At 44.8% G+C, this 18,316-nt stretch overlaps 2 protein-coding genes across 2 annotated transcripts; one reads left to right on the top strand and one right to left on the bottom strand.

Moving 5' to 3' along the window:
- The first annotated feature begins 8,234 nt into the window (after window positions 1-8,234).
- Window positions 8,235-10,877, top strand: TNFAIP8L2 (TNF alpha induced protein 8 like 2). The gene is made up of 2 exons (XM_061186034.1): window positions 8,235-8,267; window positions 9,919-10,877. Exon 2 carries the CDS (start codon window positions 9,924-9,926, stop codon window positions 10,476-10,478), a length of 555 nt encoding a protein of 184 aa, XP_061042017.1. The 5' UTR covers window positions 8,235-8,267; window positions 9,919-9,923; the 3' UTR covers window positions 10,479-10,877.
- A 124-nt stretch (window positions 10,878-11,001) lies between these two features.
- Window positions 11,002-18,253, bottom strand: LYSMD1 (LysM domain containing 1). Its single transcript, XM_061186033.1, has 3 exons — window positions 17,373-18,253; window positions 12,634-12,992; window positions 11,002-12,224 (listed from the first exon to the last, which is right to left on the bottom strand). Exons 1-3 carry the CDS (start codon window positions 17,550-17,552, stop codon window positions 12,086-12,088), a joined length of 678 nt encoding a protein of 225 aa, XP_061042016.1. The 5' UTR covers window positions 17,553-18,253; the 3' UTR covers window positions 11,002-12,085.
- Between the last annotated feature and the right edge of the window lie 63 nt (window positions 18,254-18,316).

Raw genomic sequence — 18,316 nt, 5'->3', positions numbered from 1 at the left:
CAGGTGAGTGGGGCTGAAACCAAGAGAGATGTGGAGATCGGGACCAACTGACTCAGAGAGTCACACAGAAAGAGGAGCAACACGGAGACCTGAAAGAGGGAAAGTAACCAGCTGCCCCAACACCACACAGACTTACTGACCCGCAGACAAGGATTAGTGATGTCCCATCTTTCCTCAGAGGGCCCCGGATATCCCTCCAAACAGCAGAACTAACTGCTCCTTCTCCATCCCCACCCTCCATAAAGACCCTTTGATTCCAGGAATGTCAGTGGGGAGGAAGAATGAGGCTACTTCAAACATCACTGCTTGGCTCCCACCTGCTAAGATTCTTCCCTGTGTGGGGACTGGGACAAAAGACGTTCTCAAAATTCCTGGGATAGTGGGTGGCATGGGAGACATTGACATTATTGGATAGTTTTATCTAAGCGGGCACCCCCCCCCCCACACACACACACACAAACATGGCCTGGTCTCTGGACTGAAGGAAAAGAGGGGCAGGGGTTTGCTACTTCTGGACAGTCTTTAATGGACTGAGATCAGGGTGGGTAGCATCACTGACTGGGCTAAGCCCCAAAGTAAGCAAGAGATATAGACATATACACACACAATCACAGAGACAGAAATGGAAGGTGAACCAATGAGATAAACAGAATCAGAGACAATGGAACAATACTTACACAAAGTTAACTGCAGGGGGGTCTTGGGTCCAAGGTGATTCAGTGGTCAGTCGGGGCTGTTTTAAAGGCTGGAAAGAGGTTTTTGGGAGAAAGACACCTCAAAATATAGAGGCACTCAGAGATTGAAAGAAATGTCCCCAGCTCCTAGCACAGGGCTTAGGTATTAAAATATGTGCTTATTGAATAGATTAGTGAATGGGGATTAAGGTATAACTCATTTAAAGTTTTAGGGCCCAACTAAAATCTCAGTTCAATCCAATACATATTAAGCACTTACTTCAAATACAAACCACTGTGAGATGTAGTCCCAGTCTTTAAGAAAATGACCATCTATTTGAACTAAAACAAGACTTACATGTACTAAATGATTAAAAAGCAATACCAAGGGACTTCCCTGGTGGCGCAGTGGTTAAGAATCCGCCTTGCAATGCAGGGGACACCGGTTCGAGCCCTGGTCTGGGAAGATCACACATGCCGCAGAGCAACTAAGCCTGTGCGCCGCAACTACTGAGACCTCGTGCCACAACTACTGAAGCCCACGCCTGTGCTCCACAACAAGAAGCCAATGCAATGAGAAGCCAACGCACCGCAACGAGTAGCCCCCACTCGCCACATCTAGAGAAAGCCCTTGTGCACCAATGAAGACCCAATGCAGCCAAAAGTAAATAAATAAAATTAATTAATTAAAAAAAAATACCAAGTCTCAAAAACCCCCCCCCAAAGCTACATTGAATATAATTCATAAATGAAAGAAAAGACAATAAGTGCTCTTCATAATAACTGCAGGGAAGGATGTTGGATACATTTTATCATGGAGGCCGGGAGAACTTTGGTGGGAGTTGGCTTGGTGCAAAAGAAAGGAGAAAATCTTCCAAAGAATGTAGTTTCAGCAAAAGCTTTTACTTGGTGAACATGGAACCTGAAGCATGGATAGCAAAAGGGTCTGTGTGACTGATATGTAAGAGAGATACTAGTTAGAAGCAGAGGACAGGGGAAGAGGGAGACAAACTATGGAAGGCCTGGAATACCAAGGTGAATAGGTTAAAAAATTTGATAGGAAAAGGACATCATTTCGAGTTCTTGAATAAAGGTGTTACTGTCAAAATGCTTTATCTTAGCAAGATAAGGAGACCTTCTGGTAAGAAAACAGGAAGGTTCAAGGATGAGAGGAGAGAGGCAGTGAGACAAGGATGGTGGCATTGGGTATGGAAAGAAATGGAAGAGTCTTAGAGCTGTTTCAAAGGACAAATCCTACTCCCCAGGGTCTTATGGAGAAAATCACAGTCCCACAGATTGGAGCCTTTAATAAATTCCGGATCTCCAAGCTTGGAAAATTACCCTTTCCCAACCCCTACAAGTAGCTGTGTCAAATCCTTTCTCAAGTTCCTTTCCTCACAGCTTCCTTGCTCATCTTAGCAGAACCCACATCCATCTTCAGAGAAAAATAGAGATAATAAAGTGAGCATCCCACCAACATTTTGCCCTCTAGAGATGCACTTAGCTGCATTCTCATATCTCTCTCATCCCAGCAGGTGGGGTGTCTGTACTGCTTGTCTAAGGTTCCCCTTTCTGCTTTACTGTAAGCTCCATTCACACAGGGCCCAGCTGTCTTGTCTCTCTCACCGCAGTTATCCTTTGCAGTTAGCACAGTGCCTGGCACATTGCAGCTATTAACTAGTAACACATTGGTTGAACAAATCTGACTCTATATCTCCTACTTAGGTGCTTTATGCCACATGTCTTCAAATACTTTCTCCTTCCTTTATTTCTAATCTCTCCTTTTGTACTGACATCTTCCCTTCTGCGTATACACATGCTCAAATATCTCCCATGATGAAAAGAAAAAAAAATTCTAAACTTTCTCTTAATCCTTGCCTGTATTTAGTCAACACTCAATTTCTCTCTTTCCTTCACAGCTAAATTTGTAGAGTCATCTATTCTTGCTGTACCCATTTTCCCCCTTCTCAATCACTTCTCAATCATTTTCGTTTTGGCCCCCCATCACTCCATTGAGATTGTTCTCATCCAGGCCACTAATGACCTCCTTGTCACATTCAATGAACAGCTCTCTTCAGTCTTTATCCTTTGGCCCTCTTTATGGCATTTGGCCCTGTTGACCCTTCCTTCCTTGAAATACTCTCCTCTTTTGGCTCCTGAGTCCTTCTTTCTTTCAACAAAGACTAGGGACTTAATAGATACATTTTTAAAATGAATGAATGGCTTCACTTCTATTGATGTGGCCTCTCTTTCTCAGCCTTTCTGACCTCTCCTTAAATGTTGGTGTTTCCTAGGTCATGTCCTTAGCTACCTCTTCTTGCTCTACATACCCTCACCGGTCGAGATAATCTGCACCAACAGTTATAGTAACTATTTATATGTGGCTCCCCATAAACTTTATAGATATTCAATCTCAGTCTTTCTCCTGAGCTCTAAACTCACTTTTATAATTGCTTATTGAATACTTCCATTTGGATTGTTCATAGGTACTTACCGCTTAGTCTAAGGACAGGAAGCTTGTCTTTTATCTTTGTATTCCCAGCACTTAAGTCATAATGCCTGGCATATAGTAAATAGAGGAAGAAATAAATGCACCAAAGATGAAAGCTACCTCCAGCTATGTCAGGCTGAAGTCTTGCTTAACTGCTTTAAATCACACTGAACTTTCTCTTTCTGAACTGATATGAGAGTACTGATCCTAACCATGGTAAAACCTCAGCTGAGCAGAAACACAGGAATGTTCCATTCTGAGTATTTGTCCAGATAGTTTGATTTTACCAAATTAAGTGCAAAACATTTTCATGTTAACTGTTTCAAATAGGGATTATTCAAAAAGATATTGTTAATTTCCTGTGGATTATATAGTGGAAAGACCACAACCAGGAGTCATTAAGACCCTGACTGACCTTGTAAGATAAACCACTTTATCTCTAAGGCAGAGTCTGTCACCTGTGAGTGGACACTTTACCTGCCTGCTTACTTCACAAGATGAAGTAAGATAACGTAGGTGAAATGTTTTGTAAATCTCAAAGTGTTTCACACATTCAAGACATCATTTAAGCAGATTTTTGCTTACTCAGAGGAAGCACTGTGAACTTAATTGTCCAGGTAAACAGTGAGGACCCCAGAGTCTAGAATATATGTAGTTAATACTGTTTGCTCCTTCTCCACATGGCCAAAAAAGCTGCAATTTTCAATTGTCGGCTTTTTTGTTTTCCTTCTCTTCCCTTGTTATTTGTGTTAATTCTCATTGTTATCAGTGTTCTTGCTTCTAAAAGCTCCTCTTTCCTCTTTTAACTTGCTGCTAATTATATGCTGTGGGTTCAGAGAAGATTACTAGAAATGGGTATAGATTAAGAGAAAATAAAAGAAAGACTTCCACATGAGTGAAACAAACGAACATTATTGCATGTGACTGTTATGTTCCTACCATTTCCCCCTTATCTCCTGGTTATTGGATGTGTTTTGAATTTCTTCTTTCAGCAAATATTTATTGAGCACAGTAGTGCCAGGCACTAAAGCTTAACCCCTGCCCTCATGGAGTTTACAGCCTAGTAGGGAGGCAGTTAATAAAATCACAAATTACAATAAAGAGTAATTATCATGATAAGGGAGGTATGCGGTTCTACAGGACTATGGAATATAGGGGTGCTGTGTAGTTTAGGGAGTCACGATGGCTTCACAGTCATGATGGCTTCAGATGACTTTCCAGCTGAGACCTGAAGGATGGGTAGGAATTAACCAGGCAGGGCAGAGGTATGCATGGGAAGAAAGTTCCAGGCAGAGACACAAGAAGTGGGAAAGTCTAGAGTACAGGAAGAGGGAGAAGGAGAGGGAGAGAGAGAAGCCAACCATGATGTATATTGGAGGAGCTGAGAGGATTACAACACAGCTAGAACAGAGTATAAGGCAAAGCTGGAGAGGTAAACAGGTAAGGAGCTGGTAGCAGAATTCTGGATTCAGAAGGTATTACTGTATTTGCATCTTCTTGTATGTTAATTCCTCTTCTTATTATCCAATTAGATTATATATTTCTTTTAAAAAGGACTTTTACTTTTCCTGTGATTTTGGTAGTGCCACCTACTATTGTTCCTTGAGTGTGTGATCAGTGAATTAATGGAGCGTATAGGAATAGAATGCTGCCACATTCATTATAAGGTTGAAGTTATTACCTCCTAACCTTGTGAGGTAGTTGTCAGAAAAAGCATAGGCTTGGAAATCACACAAGTCCTCAGTCTGCCATTTATTAGCTCTCTAATTTGGGAACAGGTTATCTAACCTCTTTAAGCCCCAGTCTTTTTCATCAGCGAAAAGGAGATAGTGACATTTAGTTCATAAAGGTATCAGAGGATGAAGTGAGAGATTTATATAACATCTAGCAGAGTGCACCCAACAAATGCCAGCTCCAGTTCTTTCCTCTCGCTTCCCTCCCCTGAACTCGCAATCCATTCTTCTCCATCTGCCCCCACACCTTGCTCCATAAACATTACCTCTCCTTTGCATTTTCTAAGCCTCCCTTTCCACTGGCTCCTTCCTTTCAGCCTACAAATGTCCTCGAACTCCAAACTAAAAATAGTCCCTCTGTCAATCCAGTTCCCCATCCCCTTAAGCTACATTTCCATTTCTCTTCATCCCTTTACCAACATACTCCTTAAAGGAGTTGTTAACATTTCCCAATCCAAGTTGTATCACAGACCCTCAGCTCTGGAACCTGGGCTGAGAGAGGTGGGAATAAGAAAGGAGCCAAGACCCAATCACTGTCTCCAAGGAGGAGAACCAATGGTTTTGGAGTCACTGGTATGCTGACTGCCTCCACTTCTGAACTTCGATCTTTACTCTTCAACTTTTCACAACTGGACACTGTTCCAATTCTTCCCTTTCTGTTAGAATTTCTTATAAAACCACCAGCTCTCAAGGTCTCTCACTGGTTCTCATACTGTGCTTAAGCAAGCTATACCACTGATCATTTCCTTTTAAGCATGCCCTTTCCTCAGCTAAAATTTCGCTGAAGCCTCTAACCTACTCCCACTGGGCTAATGATTTCACTCCCCCAATCAAAAACCTTTAATGTCTCCCTACTGTCTACAGCAAAAGTCTGAAGTGTTGAGCAACTCCCTTAAAGGTTTTCATGATCTGGTCTTTTTCCTTCTTCACTTCTCTTTCAAACAACCTATGCTCCAGTCATACAGAATAAATCACCACTTCCTGAACATGCCCTGTATTATCTTTGTTTGCTCTATGGCTTATGCTTATCTCCATTATCTGGGAAGCAGAAGCATTTCTTCCACACTCTGCCTAGTAAGTAGTTAAATCCATCCTTCCAAGTCCACCTCTTCAGCCCTCCTATCAGAAATAATCTAAATTTCTCTTTACTCTCATAATTCCTTAAACTTCTGTTACAGCTAATGACATCATTTGACTTGTATTACAGTTATGTGTGCTTACATTTCTCTCCCTGACCAGGCTGGGAGATAAATGTAAGCACATTTCTTTTTTTTTTTTTTGGCCGTGTGGGCATGTGGGGTCTTAGCTAGCGAGGCATGTGAGATCTTAGTTCCCTGACCAGAACTGAACCTGCACCCTCTGCGTTGGAAGCACGGGGTCTTTTTTTTTGGAAGCGCGGAGTCTTAACCACTGGACTGCCAGGGAAGTCCCCGTAAGATTCTTTAAAAAAAAAAAAAAAAACAAACTTCTTTTTACACATTTATTTATTTTTGGCTGCATTGGGTCTTCATTGCTGCACATGGGCTTTCTCTAGTTGCGGCGAGCGGGGGCTACTGTTCATTGCGGTGGCTTCTCTTGTTACCGAGCATGGGCTCTAGGCGCTCGGGCTTCAGTAGCTGTGGAACACGGGCTCAGTAGTTGTGGCTCGTGGGCTTAGTTGCTCCGCGACATGTGGGATCTTCCCGGACCAGGGCTCAAACCCATGTTCCCTGCACTGGCAGGTGGATTCTTAACCACTGCGCCACCAGGGAAGTCCCTTACCTTCATTCTTTTTTTTTTTTTTTTTTTTAACATCTTTACTGGAGTATAATTGCTTTACAATGGTGTGTTAGTTTCTGCTTTATAACAAAGTGAATCAGCTATACATATACATATATCCCCATATCTCCTCCCTCTTGCATCTCCCTCCCACCCTCCCTATCCCACCCCTCTAGGTGGTCACAAAGCACTGAGCTGATCTCCCTGTGCTATGCGGCTGCTTCCCACTAGCTATCTATTTTACATTTTGTAGTGTATATATGTCCATGCCACTCTCTCACTTTGTCCCAGCTTACCCTTCCCCCTCCCCGTGTCCTCAAGTCCATTCTCTAGTAGGTCTGTGTCTTTATTCCTGTCCTGCCCCCAGGTTCTTCATGACCATTTTTTTCTTTTTTTCTTTTTTTTAGATTCCATATATATGTGTTAGCATACGGTATTTGTTTTTCTCTTTCTGACTTACTTCACTCTGTATGACAGACTCTAGGTCCATCCACCTCACTACAAATAACTCCATTTTGTTTCTTTTTATGGCTGAGTAATATTCCATTGTATATATGTGCCACATCTTTATCCATTCATCTGTCGATGGACACTTAGGTAGCTTCCATGTCCTGGCTATTGTAAATAGAGCTGCAATGAACATTGTGGTAGATGACGCTTTTTGAATTATGGTTTTCTCTGGGTATATGCCCAGTAGTGGGATTGCTGGGTCGTATGGTAGTTCTATTTTTAGTTTTTTAAGGAACCTCCATACTGTTCTCCATAGTGGCTGTATCAATTTACATTCCCACCAACAGTGCAAGAGGGTTCCCTTTTCTCCACACCCTCTCCAGCATTTATTGTTTGTAGATTTTTTGAGGATGGCCATTCTGACTGGGGTGAGATTAGTATATGTGCTGCCGAAGCGAGCACTACCTTCATTCTTGTAACCTGTTAGCTGCTATAAAGCACAGTGAGAGCGCTGCCTCTAGTGGTTCAATGATGTGCTGACACCTGCTGGTCATATCTAGTTCGGCAGCCCTGATCCCAGCACCTTCGTCTCTCTTAAGTATTAAGGGTGGGGACCCCCTTACCCAGCCAGACACTGAAAGCGTATGCTCGTGGTAATGTCGCCCCACAGCACCACCCATCCCTGGAGACTCCAGGGACACACTCCGACCTCCTGATCTCTAACTTGCCTCTGGTGTCTCCAGTCTAAGTTCAGTTCAATCTTCAGAACTTTCCCCACGGACCCCCCACCCCAGCAATCTGTACTTAACATTTTCCCCATTACCACAGACATATAAGGAGAACAAGGTCTCAAGGAACTGGGCAGGAAGGATAGAAAGAGGCAGACAACGGGAGCAGGAGATGTACAATTCCTCTTCCTCACCTCAAAGAATCAAGACTATTTCCTGCAGAGTGCTATTCCTTTTGACCTTTTATTTCTAGGAGGCTGTCGGGGTCATAGACCTTCTTGGTGACAGTGTGATGAACGGGAGGTTGAGCACAGAGTACGTAGGCGGGGCTTGGGGGTGGGGCCAGGCCAAAGGGCCTCTCACTTAGGAGCTTCTCCATTCTGTCAGCTCTCCCGGAACATCCAAGGCAAGACTGGCATCCAGGGCGCAGCAGGTGAGGGACCGGGCAATGACAGAAGGGTAGGCTTTAGGGGTGATGGTGGCAGAAGAGTCCTAGCTCTGTCAGCCTGAGCTTTCCATATTGTGAGGCTCTCATTTGATAGAATTCTTGAGCCCCCAGTGGGGAGGTCCAGCTCAGTTCTTCCTGGGGCCAGGCAGCCTCAGAAAGACATGGTTTGGTTTGGGTGGGGGCAGGGCTGAGGGATGGCGGTGGATAAGGGTATGTGACAGACCACTGAGAGATGCAAGGAGATCTTAGGAGACATGGAGGTAGACGTAAGGGCCAGCAGGAGAGCATGGCCAGAGGACCACAGGGCAGGACTCAGACAAGAGAAAACAGGAGACTGAAACACGGAGAGGGGGAGAGGACAGTGGACAAAACGTGAGATGGCAACGGGGGCAGTGGAGAGCTGGGTAGCAGGAAGGCCAAGGAGGAAGGAAGGCTCACATGGAGCAATCTCCTCTTCCGGATGTAGAGCGTGGTCCAGAAAGCCCCAGGCAAAGCCGGGAGCAGAGCAAGGTTCCAGATTCCCACTGGACCGATTCAGCTGGGGGAGAAGCACCCCTCCTCCCAGTTACCCACCTCCCCTGCTTCTTCAGACTCCTATCTTGTTCGGGGGAGAGGGCAAGGCTGCTCCTCACTGCGGTCAGGGCCACATCCTGCAGAGCAGGGGAGGGGGAAGTAAGAAGCAAAACAAGCAGAACCACCACAGGCGAAGACCATGGGGAGAGCGCCCTGGATACTTGCAGCTGATGTGCCACCAGGAGGTCCTCAGCACAGTCCCAGCAGAGGACCTGAGACCTCTAGGACTGTCTTGAGGTGCTTGTTTCTCACGATTCCTCAGTGTGCTTCAACCTCATTGAGAGCATTCCAAGGGAGGGAGGCTTCTCTGGATTATATGGTTCAAAGCCCGCTTTTATCATTTGCTAGTGACTTTAGCCAAGTTGCTTAATTTTTCTTAGTTTCATTTTTCTCGTTGCAAATTGGGGATACCTACCTTACAAAGGGTTGGGAAGACTGAGATAAAGCACTTGGCACATAGTAGGTTCTCAGTAAATGTTCATTATTATTTTTATCAGGACTCCCAGGACCCCTATATTTCTCACATCTTTAAAGGCAGTACAGCACACTAGCTGACATGGGCTTTTGGAGTCAGAAAAACAGTTGTGTTTGACCTTGGGTAAATTATTTAACGTAAGCCTCAGTTTGCTCCGCTGTAAAACAAGGATAGTAATACCTACACCTCATAGATGTACGGTACCCAGTCAGTGTCCAAAAATGGCAGCTGTGAGAACTATCTGCCAGGTAAGCTTTATCTTCTCCACTGTAGTAGCAACAGCCTACTTCCCCTAAGGTCTTAACTTGCGGTGCGTTAGCATCCGGTGTGCCCTCATTCCTCTAGCCAAAGCTATTACTGCTCCTCTGGTTTTAGAGATCATGATTTCCTACAGTACAAAAGGAGAAAAAATGGGAACAAAGCACAGAGGACTGAGGGGGCCCAGGGGGAGAAAGATGACAAGCAAAGATGAAGATGAGATAGAAACCAAAGAGACAGAAAGGGGAAAAGCCATGTCTCTCTAAGGAAGCCTGTGGCCTTTCTTCTAATGACTATGACCACATACCCCCCCATCTAACCCTTCCCTAGGAATCATGGAGTCCTTCAGTTCGAAGAGTCTGGCGCTGCAAGCAGAGAAGAAGCTACTGAGTAAGATGGCAGGTCGGTCTGTGGCTCATCTCTTCATCGATGAGACGAGCAGCGAGGTGCTAGATGAGCTCTACCGTGTGTCCAAAGAATACACACACAGCAGGCCCCAGGCCCAGCGGGTTATCAAGGACCTGATCAAGGTGGCTGTCAAGGTGGCCGTGCTGCACCGCAGTGGCTGCTTCAGCCCCAGCGAGCTGGCCTTGGCTACCCGCTTTCGCCAGAAGCTGCGGCAGGGCGCCATGACCGCGCTCAGCTTCGGCGAGGTGGACTTCACCTTTGAGGCTGCTGTGCTGGCCGGCCTGCTGAGCGAGTGCCGGGATATGCTGCTGGAGCTGGTGGAGCACCACCTCACACCCAAGTCACATGGCCGCATCCGCCACGTGTTCGATCACTTCTCTGACCCAGGCCTGCTCACGGCCCTCTACGGGCCTGACTACACTCAGCACCTTGGCAAGATCTGTGATGGGCTCAGGAAGCTGCTGGATGAGGGGAAGCTCTGAGAGCCCTGACCCCAGCATGTTCCTTCTTGGCAAAATGGCTGACTGAGAAAACAACAGATAATGGGCTTTCTAACCCTGCTCATCTGCACTAATGCTTTTCAACCCTCAGGTTTCAGTCTTTCCCAAGAGTGCCTGTGACTCTGAGACCACCCCACCCCCAACTGCTGGTGGAGAAGAAGCAATGCTGAGGGTTGAGGCCTCTCTCCTACTCCAGCCCCAAGACAGGAAACAAAGCTGCCTGAAAAAGATGAAGCGAAACTTGGATCTCTATTTTCCCCACAAGGGACCTTTCAAACAGGGAAGCCCCCTCCCCTCAGAACCAGAGGAAGAGGGCATAGCCCATCTAACTCCTCTGGGGACACTAAGGACAGGGGGCGCAGGGAGCCTTTAGAGACATCCTAGACCTTCAGCTCTAGGCAGAGTCTGGACAGATACCAGAGACTCTGCTCCAGAGGGCAGGAAGAAGGGGCTAGGGCAGGGGAGAGTCTCACAGAGGAAATAAAACTATTAAAACATGCACAGGGCTCAATGTTTAATCTCTCCAGCTTCTTGTATCTTATGATCATCACAGAGGAAAGAGGTATATAAACACCACTCATCTCACCTCTCTCCATTTCCATGCAGGAGACTGAGGCATATTTCCAGCATCACCGGGGTTCCCTTGCCTACTTCTTCTGTTTAAGAAACTCAAAAAAACTGTACCGCAGATCAGTGCTACAAATTGCAAATAAATATGCATTGAGGAGCAAGACATAGATCAATAGGCTCTGGTCGGGAAAGGATATAAGAAAAAGACTTCCACAACTGTCCTCCTCTTCAAACTCCACAGCAATTCTTCTTCCATCCCTTAGCCTCACACAGGCTGAACAGAGGAGCAGATTAGAAGGGTGAACTGGTGGCATGGAGAGTTCAGGACCCTACATCACTGTTTTTTCCTCAGAGCAAGAGTTGTGAAAAAGTTATAGTGACCTGGTTAGTCAAGACTGAGCCCAAATTCTTTCATTCGAGATTGGGGGCGAGGCACAGTCTGCCGTTCCCTGCAGCAGGGCTAGATCACTGATTGCCCGTTCTCAGTAACGTGGCTGGCTACGAAGGTGGGGAAGGTGGGCCAGAAGTCACTGGCTCACTTACTGTTCCTGGGTTCCCCTCATCCCAGGGCTATAGAAATCCCATTTTTCAGCTAATAGTGGGAAAGAATAAGATATAGCAAATAAATAATATTTCAATATAGCACCAAATAAATTAGGTAACATAGTTGGAGATGGGGAGGAAGTTCGGGGCTGTGAGAGTCCTTGCCTCCCTGCTCTAAGGCCAAGGAATGGTGAAAGGGATGGGAAAGGCAGCAGGGATGTTAAAAGAGCCTTTTGAATCTAAAGGACAACTCTAGGTTCAGCCCCAGAACTGAGAAGGGGTCTATTTCCCATCCCCTATCCTTGCCAATAGAACTGCTCCAGACCAAGGAACTCTTGACAGACAAGAAGGCTCGGAAGATGGCAGAAGTAAGGGAGGTGGGCTGGGAGGCCATGTTCCTGAGCCTCACCTCAGGCTCCTCTCTCCCTCAAGTTGCTCCTTCAACATCTGGCTTCTCTCAATCAGTTCTGGAGACATCAGAGTTTGAAGATTTCATCCTCCTGGTCCCGAAGTGTCCGGGTCCGAGAGGTCCGGGTCAGCGGCACGGGACCTAGGACTGCTCGTTGCTGCATCCGAGGAGAGCTCAGGTGAAGACCTGAATCCTCCCCAGGTATCCTGCAGGTGAGGAAAGGGGGAAAGAGCAACAGATCAAGGGAAGAGGCTGAGACTAGGCTGAGTGAAGAAGTATGTGGGAAGCTGTCCTTCTCTAATATACATGAGCTGGTTGCCTTAAGATGGGGTCTCAGTACCCTCTGGATAAATCCTAATCCTAATGCTCCTTCATGGAACATCAGAGCAGTAACAACAGTCAACTATTTCACTCCACTGAGAACACAGAACCATTACCCAGTGCCTCTACCCATTCCAGCAGCCACAGGCTCTGCTCATTGTCTTGTGGCCACCTGAGGAAAGGTTTCACCTTGCTTCTGCTGACACTGGAATTACTTACTTTGTGTCTGGTCAGGTACGGTTGGGGGAACAGAGAGTCTATGGAGGGACTTAAAAGGACTCATTCAAGACTCACCCACTTTCCCCCTTTTTCAGCTTCTGGGCAGCAGCCTTCTTTGACAAGCTGATCTGTGAATCAAGCTTCTTAAGGAAATCAGAGGCAGAGAGGTCATGAATGGGGGGCTCCTGGCCAGGTGTGGGAAGGACTTCACCATTGGCACGTCCCGAACCTGTCTCTTGTTTCTTCCTCTCAGCTGAGTGTGGCCCAACTTCATCCTTACTTGGCTGTACCTCTTCCTCTCCATCCTTCTCTTCCTCAGAATCCAAACCATTGAACAGGTCTCTGGGCTCTGTCAGGATGGGGATGTAGAGGGTTTTCTTCAGGAAGATCGAGTCATTAGTATAAAGGCGGTTTGCACGCTTAATCTGTTCCATCTTTAAAAAAAAGTCACCACAGTTAATGACAGTAATACAATCCATCTTATATTTGTATAGCACCTCATGCTTTTTAAAGTGATTGTACAAAGTCTTATCTGACCCTATAACAACCAAAACTACAGTGGGCTGATATTATCCCTATTTTATTAATCAGTAGCTTTCATACTTTTTGGTCTTAGGGCCCTTTTACATTTTAAAAAATTATTGAGGAAAAAAGCTTTTACTTATGTTGATCACATCTATCAATATTTAAGGTATTATAAAATTAAAACTGAAAAAATTTAAAAACATTTCCATTACATATTAACATAAATATTTTGATGAAAAATAACTATATTTTCCAAAACAAAAACAACAAACATGTAGCAAGAACAGAGGCACTGTTTTACATTTTTGTAAATCACTTTAATGTCCGACAATGGAAGACAACAGGATTTTCATATCTACCTCTACATGCAATATCACATGTCACGTAGCCTCTGGAAAACACAGTACACTCATGAGAATAAAAAAGACAAATAAAGTCTTGTTATTATTACCATGAAAATTGTTTTGACCTTGTGGATCCCTACAGGGTCTTAGGGACCCCCTTAGGGGTCCCTGGACCTCACTTCAACTACTGTTAAAGATGAAGGAACTGAGGTTCAGAGAGGTTAAGTTACTTGCCTAGCAAGTTATTGACAGAGCTAGAACTAGAATTCTGGGCCTTTTTACTCCTTCCAGGAATGCTTTTCTTATTATGTTAATAATTTCACTGATCAAATATTTATTTAGTACCTATTTATTCATCACTGAACATAGTGACTGACATCACCATCTATATCTACCTGCCTCCCAAGGTAGAAATATCAATGTCATCCTTAACTCATACTTTTCTTTCATGATCCATACCTAACAGGTCAACAAAAATGCTGCAAAAATCTCTCACATCTGGTCTCATCTTCACATTCACTGCCATTGACTTAGAACAGACTCTTAATATTTCTCATCTGGGTATTGTAACAGTTTTTTGTTTTGTTTTTTATAAATTTATTTATTTATTTATTTTTGGCTGTGTTCGGTCTTCGTTGCTGTCCGCAGGCTTTCTCTAGTTGTGGTGAGCGGGGGCTACTCTTCACTGCAGTGCGTGAACTCTTCTCACTGCGGTGGCTTCTCTTGTTGTGGAGCATGGGCTCTAGGCGCGCGGGCTTCAGTAGTTGTAACTCGTGGGCTCTAGAGTAGCGCAGGCTCAGTAGTTGTGGCGCACAGGCTTAGTTGCTCCGCGGCACGTGGGATCTTCCCGGACCAGGGCTCGAACCTGTGTCCCCTGCATTGGCAGGCGGATTCTTAACCACTGTGCCATCAGTAAAGCCCCAACCCACTACCTTGCTTATAAACCTTCTGTGGCTCCTCATTGGCTCAGAGATAAAATCCAAATTAGCAGGACTTCTCTGGCAGTCCAGTGGTTAGGACTCAGCACTTTCACTCACAGGGCCCGGGTTCGATCCCTGGTCGGGGAACTAAGATCTCACAAGCCACGTGGTGTGGCCAAAAAAAAAATTCCAAATTAGTATTCGAGGACATTCTCAATCTAGCTCTCATAGGAAGTCCACCCACACCTCCCTTCTTCTGCCACTTATACATTTTGCCATCCTGAACTTTTTTTCTTCCAACATTTCATGATCTTTCACCCTTTTGTGTCTTTATCTGCCTGGAATGTTTCTCCACTACTCCCTTCTCTGCCTGGAAAACTTCTCATCAACTCTCATTCCCTTTGTGTTATCTTCTTCAGGGCTCCCAATGCATACTGTAAATATTGCTGTAATAATACCTACCCTATTATATTGTTATTCATCTCTTTGCATATTTGTCTTGCCCAAACTGTGAGTCCTTTAAGGGCAGGGTTGGTGACTTGCTGTCTCTGTATGCCTAACGCACCCCTCAGCATCGCACAAACTTGGCACACAGCAGAGACTCATTAATGCTTTATGAGTAAATAAACTAGATAATAAAATATAGGAACCACAGACACAGTATGTCAGTATTTTATTATCCGAGGCCAGGCAGCCAGTTTTACTAAAAATTCATCCCATAATGGCACCAGTTTGGGAAATCATAATTCTTATATCTGTCAAATATCAAAGCTGTTTCCACTCCAGGGCAAGACTACTATAATAAAGTTGACTTATAAAATCTTATGCTATAATGAGTTTAAAAATAAAATTGGATTGATCTGAACAATAAAAAAAAGTTAAAAATGGCTTGCAGTTTTGTACTTTTTCTTCGCCAAGTGCTTTGATGCTATTCATTTTATTTTGCCTAGATAATATCCTAGGTCTCTTTTGTCTAGATAATATCCTAGGTCCTTTTCTGTTGCTTTTATTATTTCCTAGAAGTACCATATAAGGGGACACTGTTCCACTTCCATCGAGCCAAGAGCTAGAAAGGTCATTAGAATCTAGTTAGTTTAATAGAGCAATTCAAAGTGAGGATTTTAGAATGAGACAACCTGGTCTGAATCCTAGCTCTACTAATTAGACTAGTTGTATATAGTCTATGGCAAATTATCTCTCTAAGCTTCAGTCTCCTTATCTTTAAAATTTTATTTTTATTGAAGTATAATTGACTTACAATATTTTATTAGTTTCAGATGTACAACACAGTGATATTCCTTTCCTTTAAATGGAAATAGTTACATCTACCTCATAAAGATTTACAGAGAAATATGAGATAATATATAGGGCTTGGCACATACTAAGTGTTCCTTAAATGACAGGTAGGTAATAACTTAGGTAATTGATTTATCTAAGTTTTTAATTTAATACGTCTTCCTCATTTTACAAATGATAAGAAACTGAGGCCCCAAACAGGGGAAGTGATTGACTATTCAGTCACTCAGCTAGTAAGCAGCAGAATGAGGCCAGAACCTAAAACTCTTCTTCACTAGACTACAGAGGTTTTCTGTACTCAGAAAGGTACAGGGCTGTAAGAAAACCTCCAAAAAAAATTGTTGATTCACTAGCAGCACAGTTTCCTTCATTGCATGGCCTCTGAGCCTCTGCTGGGATGAAAGCACTGCTCAGTACTTGCACATCTACTTCCTTTGTTTAGGCCATCCCTCTACTTGAAATGTTCACTTTACTATACTCCCAAATCTCCATGTGTGGAAATATTAGCCATAATTTCATTCATTCAAAAAACATCTATTAAGCTTTTATGTGCTGGGGACTATGCCAGGCTCTAGAGATATAAAATTGAAAGGAAATAGTTCTGTCCCTTAAAGAGAGTACAGGCTACCGGAAAGACAAAGATGTAAAAGGTGTAAACCACTGGATTACATAGGTTTATAGAGAGAAGCAGAGAGGAAAGAATGTCCAAGTCTTTCAAGGCCCATTGCGATGGCTCCCTTAAAATCTGCACTGATGTCCCCTTCCAAATAAAAATCAGTCTTCTTTCCTGACTTCCCCCTCTTTGTTAACACCTCTACGAACTCACCACATTCTGTCACCTACAATCATTATTTGTGACCCTGTCCATATCTCACTAGACTGTAAATTACACGAGGGCAGCAACTATACACTTTATTTATGTTTCTGTCTCCCAAGGTGGTTACCACAGTGCTTTAAACATACCAAGCATTAAAATGTTGGCTAAATTCAACAGGATATGGAAAAAAACAAACAAACAACCTTTATCAACTTTAAAACAATGTATTTTTACACCTACCAAATACACCCTATGCAGGAGCTGAAATGCTTGGCATAGAGAGTACCTGTTTTGTACCAAGGAGGCGACCTTCCAGAAAAGAAGAGGGCAGAGCATTGAGGAGGAAAAAAGAACAAGAAGAGACAGGCACGTAGGGAACTTAGGACTAAAAATTAGCTCTCCATTGTTTGCTGTAAATGTTTAATCACTCTCAATTAATGTTTCTATGTGGTTAACACTACAAGCTTTGGAGTCAGACAGACCTGTTTGAATTTTCACTTCAACACTTTAGTTATCTGACCTTGGTCAAACTGGTTAACCAATCTAAGTCTCGGTTTCTTCATCTGTAAAAAGGGGACAATAATTGTGTGCTTGATAGCGATATGAGGATCAAATGGGCTAAGAGATGTAAAGTCTTTAGTATAGTGACCGGCGTAATTAACAGGAGTTGCTCCCCTCCACTGGGATAGTGGGACAGGATTTGTCCCAACCAGACAGTGTAACACTGAGATGGGAACATAAACAAAAAGACAAAGGTGGACCAGACTTACATCACAATTAATTTATCACAATTAGTTAATTTATACACAATTAAGAAAATTTCAGGGGAAGTTGCCTAGAGGGCCACTACCTTCTCATGAGGAGTAAGTCTCTTCTAAGTGGGTGTCTGCGTCCCAATCCTGTTAGACTCACCGTCACCCCGTATTTGAGCGCTAGTCCAGCCAGGGTGTCTCCGGGCGCCAACTGATGCTCCAGGCGTCTTTCCCTCACCGGGGAGCAGGCAGACTGCACCAGGCTTCCATAAGAACGAGCCCGGCTCCCTTGAAGCAGTCCTGACCCACCAACGGGGGCCTGTCTAGAGGGAGAAGCCATCTCCTCACCCTGCGGACAACTGGGGTTGCAACTGCGGGAGGCCCGTCTAAGTGACCAATAGTGACGGGCCCGGGGTCTCTAAGACTTAGAGGATTCCTTTCCCCTTCAGTCTTCTGTCCTAAGTCTCCCCGCCTCCCCCGGCACTACACGACCTCTCAGCCCTCGCTTCTCCTCCCTCCAAGCCCCTTTCCCACCAATCTGTACTCTGACTATTCAGTCCCTACCTGAGTCTCTCCTTAGCACCCCTCCGACTTTTGATTCCCCACAACAACTCGCGACATTGAACTCTGACCTTTGAATTCTAGACAGCCTCCTCAACACTCAGCTCAGTTTGCCCCTAGGTCCGGCAGCCCGACCTCCCGGTCCCACAACACCCCGTCTCCGCCCCGTCCTGGGGTGGGCTTGCTAGGGTCAGGAACAAATCAGGCCCACCCCAGGTGGGCTGTGGCCGCAGGAGAAGCGCGTGATGAAAGCGAGAGTCTACAGCACACTTTCCCCTCAGCGATCCTCAAAGGTACCCTCCGCATCAAATTAGTCACACCCTCAAATTCGGGCTCCACATCCAGGTTCCTGTCCCTCCAAACCCTCGATCTGTCAAGATGCAGAGGCCTGTATCCAGCCCGGCGGCAAGTTCTTTGAAAAAAAGACTTCATTTCCCTAAAGGCTCCGCGCCAGCGGGGTCGCAGGGCACCATAGGAAATGCAGTCCCCATCCGCAGGCAAGGGGCGGGCTTCCGGGATCGCGCAGTGCATGCATGGAAGAGC

This window comes from Eubalaena glacialis, chromosome 3 (genome assembly GCF_028564815.1).
Source record: "Eubalaena glacialis isolate mEubGla1 chromosome 3, mEubGla1.1.hap2.+ XY, whole genome shotgun sequence".
NCBI lineage: Eukaryota > Metazoa > Chordata > Mammalia > Artiodactyla > Balaenidae > Eubalaena > Eubalaena glacialis.
Note: the sequence above shows the minus strand (reverse complement) of the source record. Positions and strands in the feature narration are given on the sequence as shown.

Excerpts from the sequence above, each read along its gene's own strand:
- TNFAIP8L2 (XM_061186034.1), top strand. The coding sequence starts at position 9,924 with ATGGAGTCCTTCAGTTCGAAGAGTCTGGCGCTGCAAGCAGAGAAGAAG.
- LYSMD1 (XM_061186033.1), bottom strand. The coding sequence starts at position 17,552 with ATGGCTTCTCCCTCTAGACAGGCCCCCGTTGGTGGGTCAGGACTGCTT. Across the intron at positions 12,993-17,372 it reads CGCTCAAATACGGGGTGACG|ATGGAACAGATTAAGCGTGC; the intron begins GTGAGTCTAACA and ends TTTTTTTTAAAG. Across the intron at positions 12,225-12,633 it reads CTGAAAAAGGGGGAAAGTGG|GATACCTGGGGAGGATTCAG; the intron begins GTGAGTCTTGAA and ends CCTCACCTGCAG.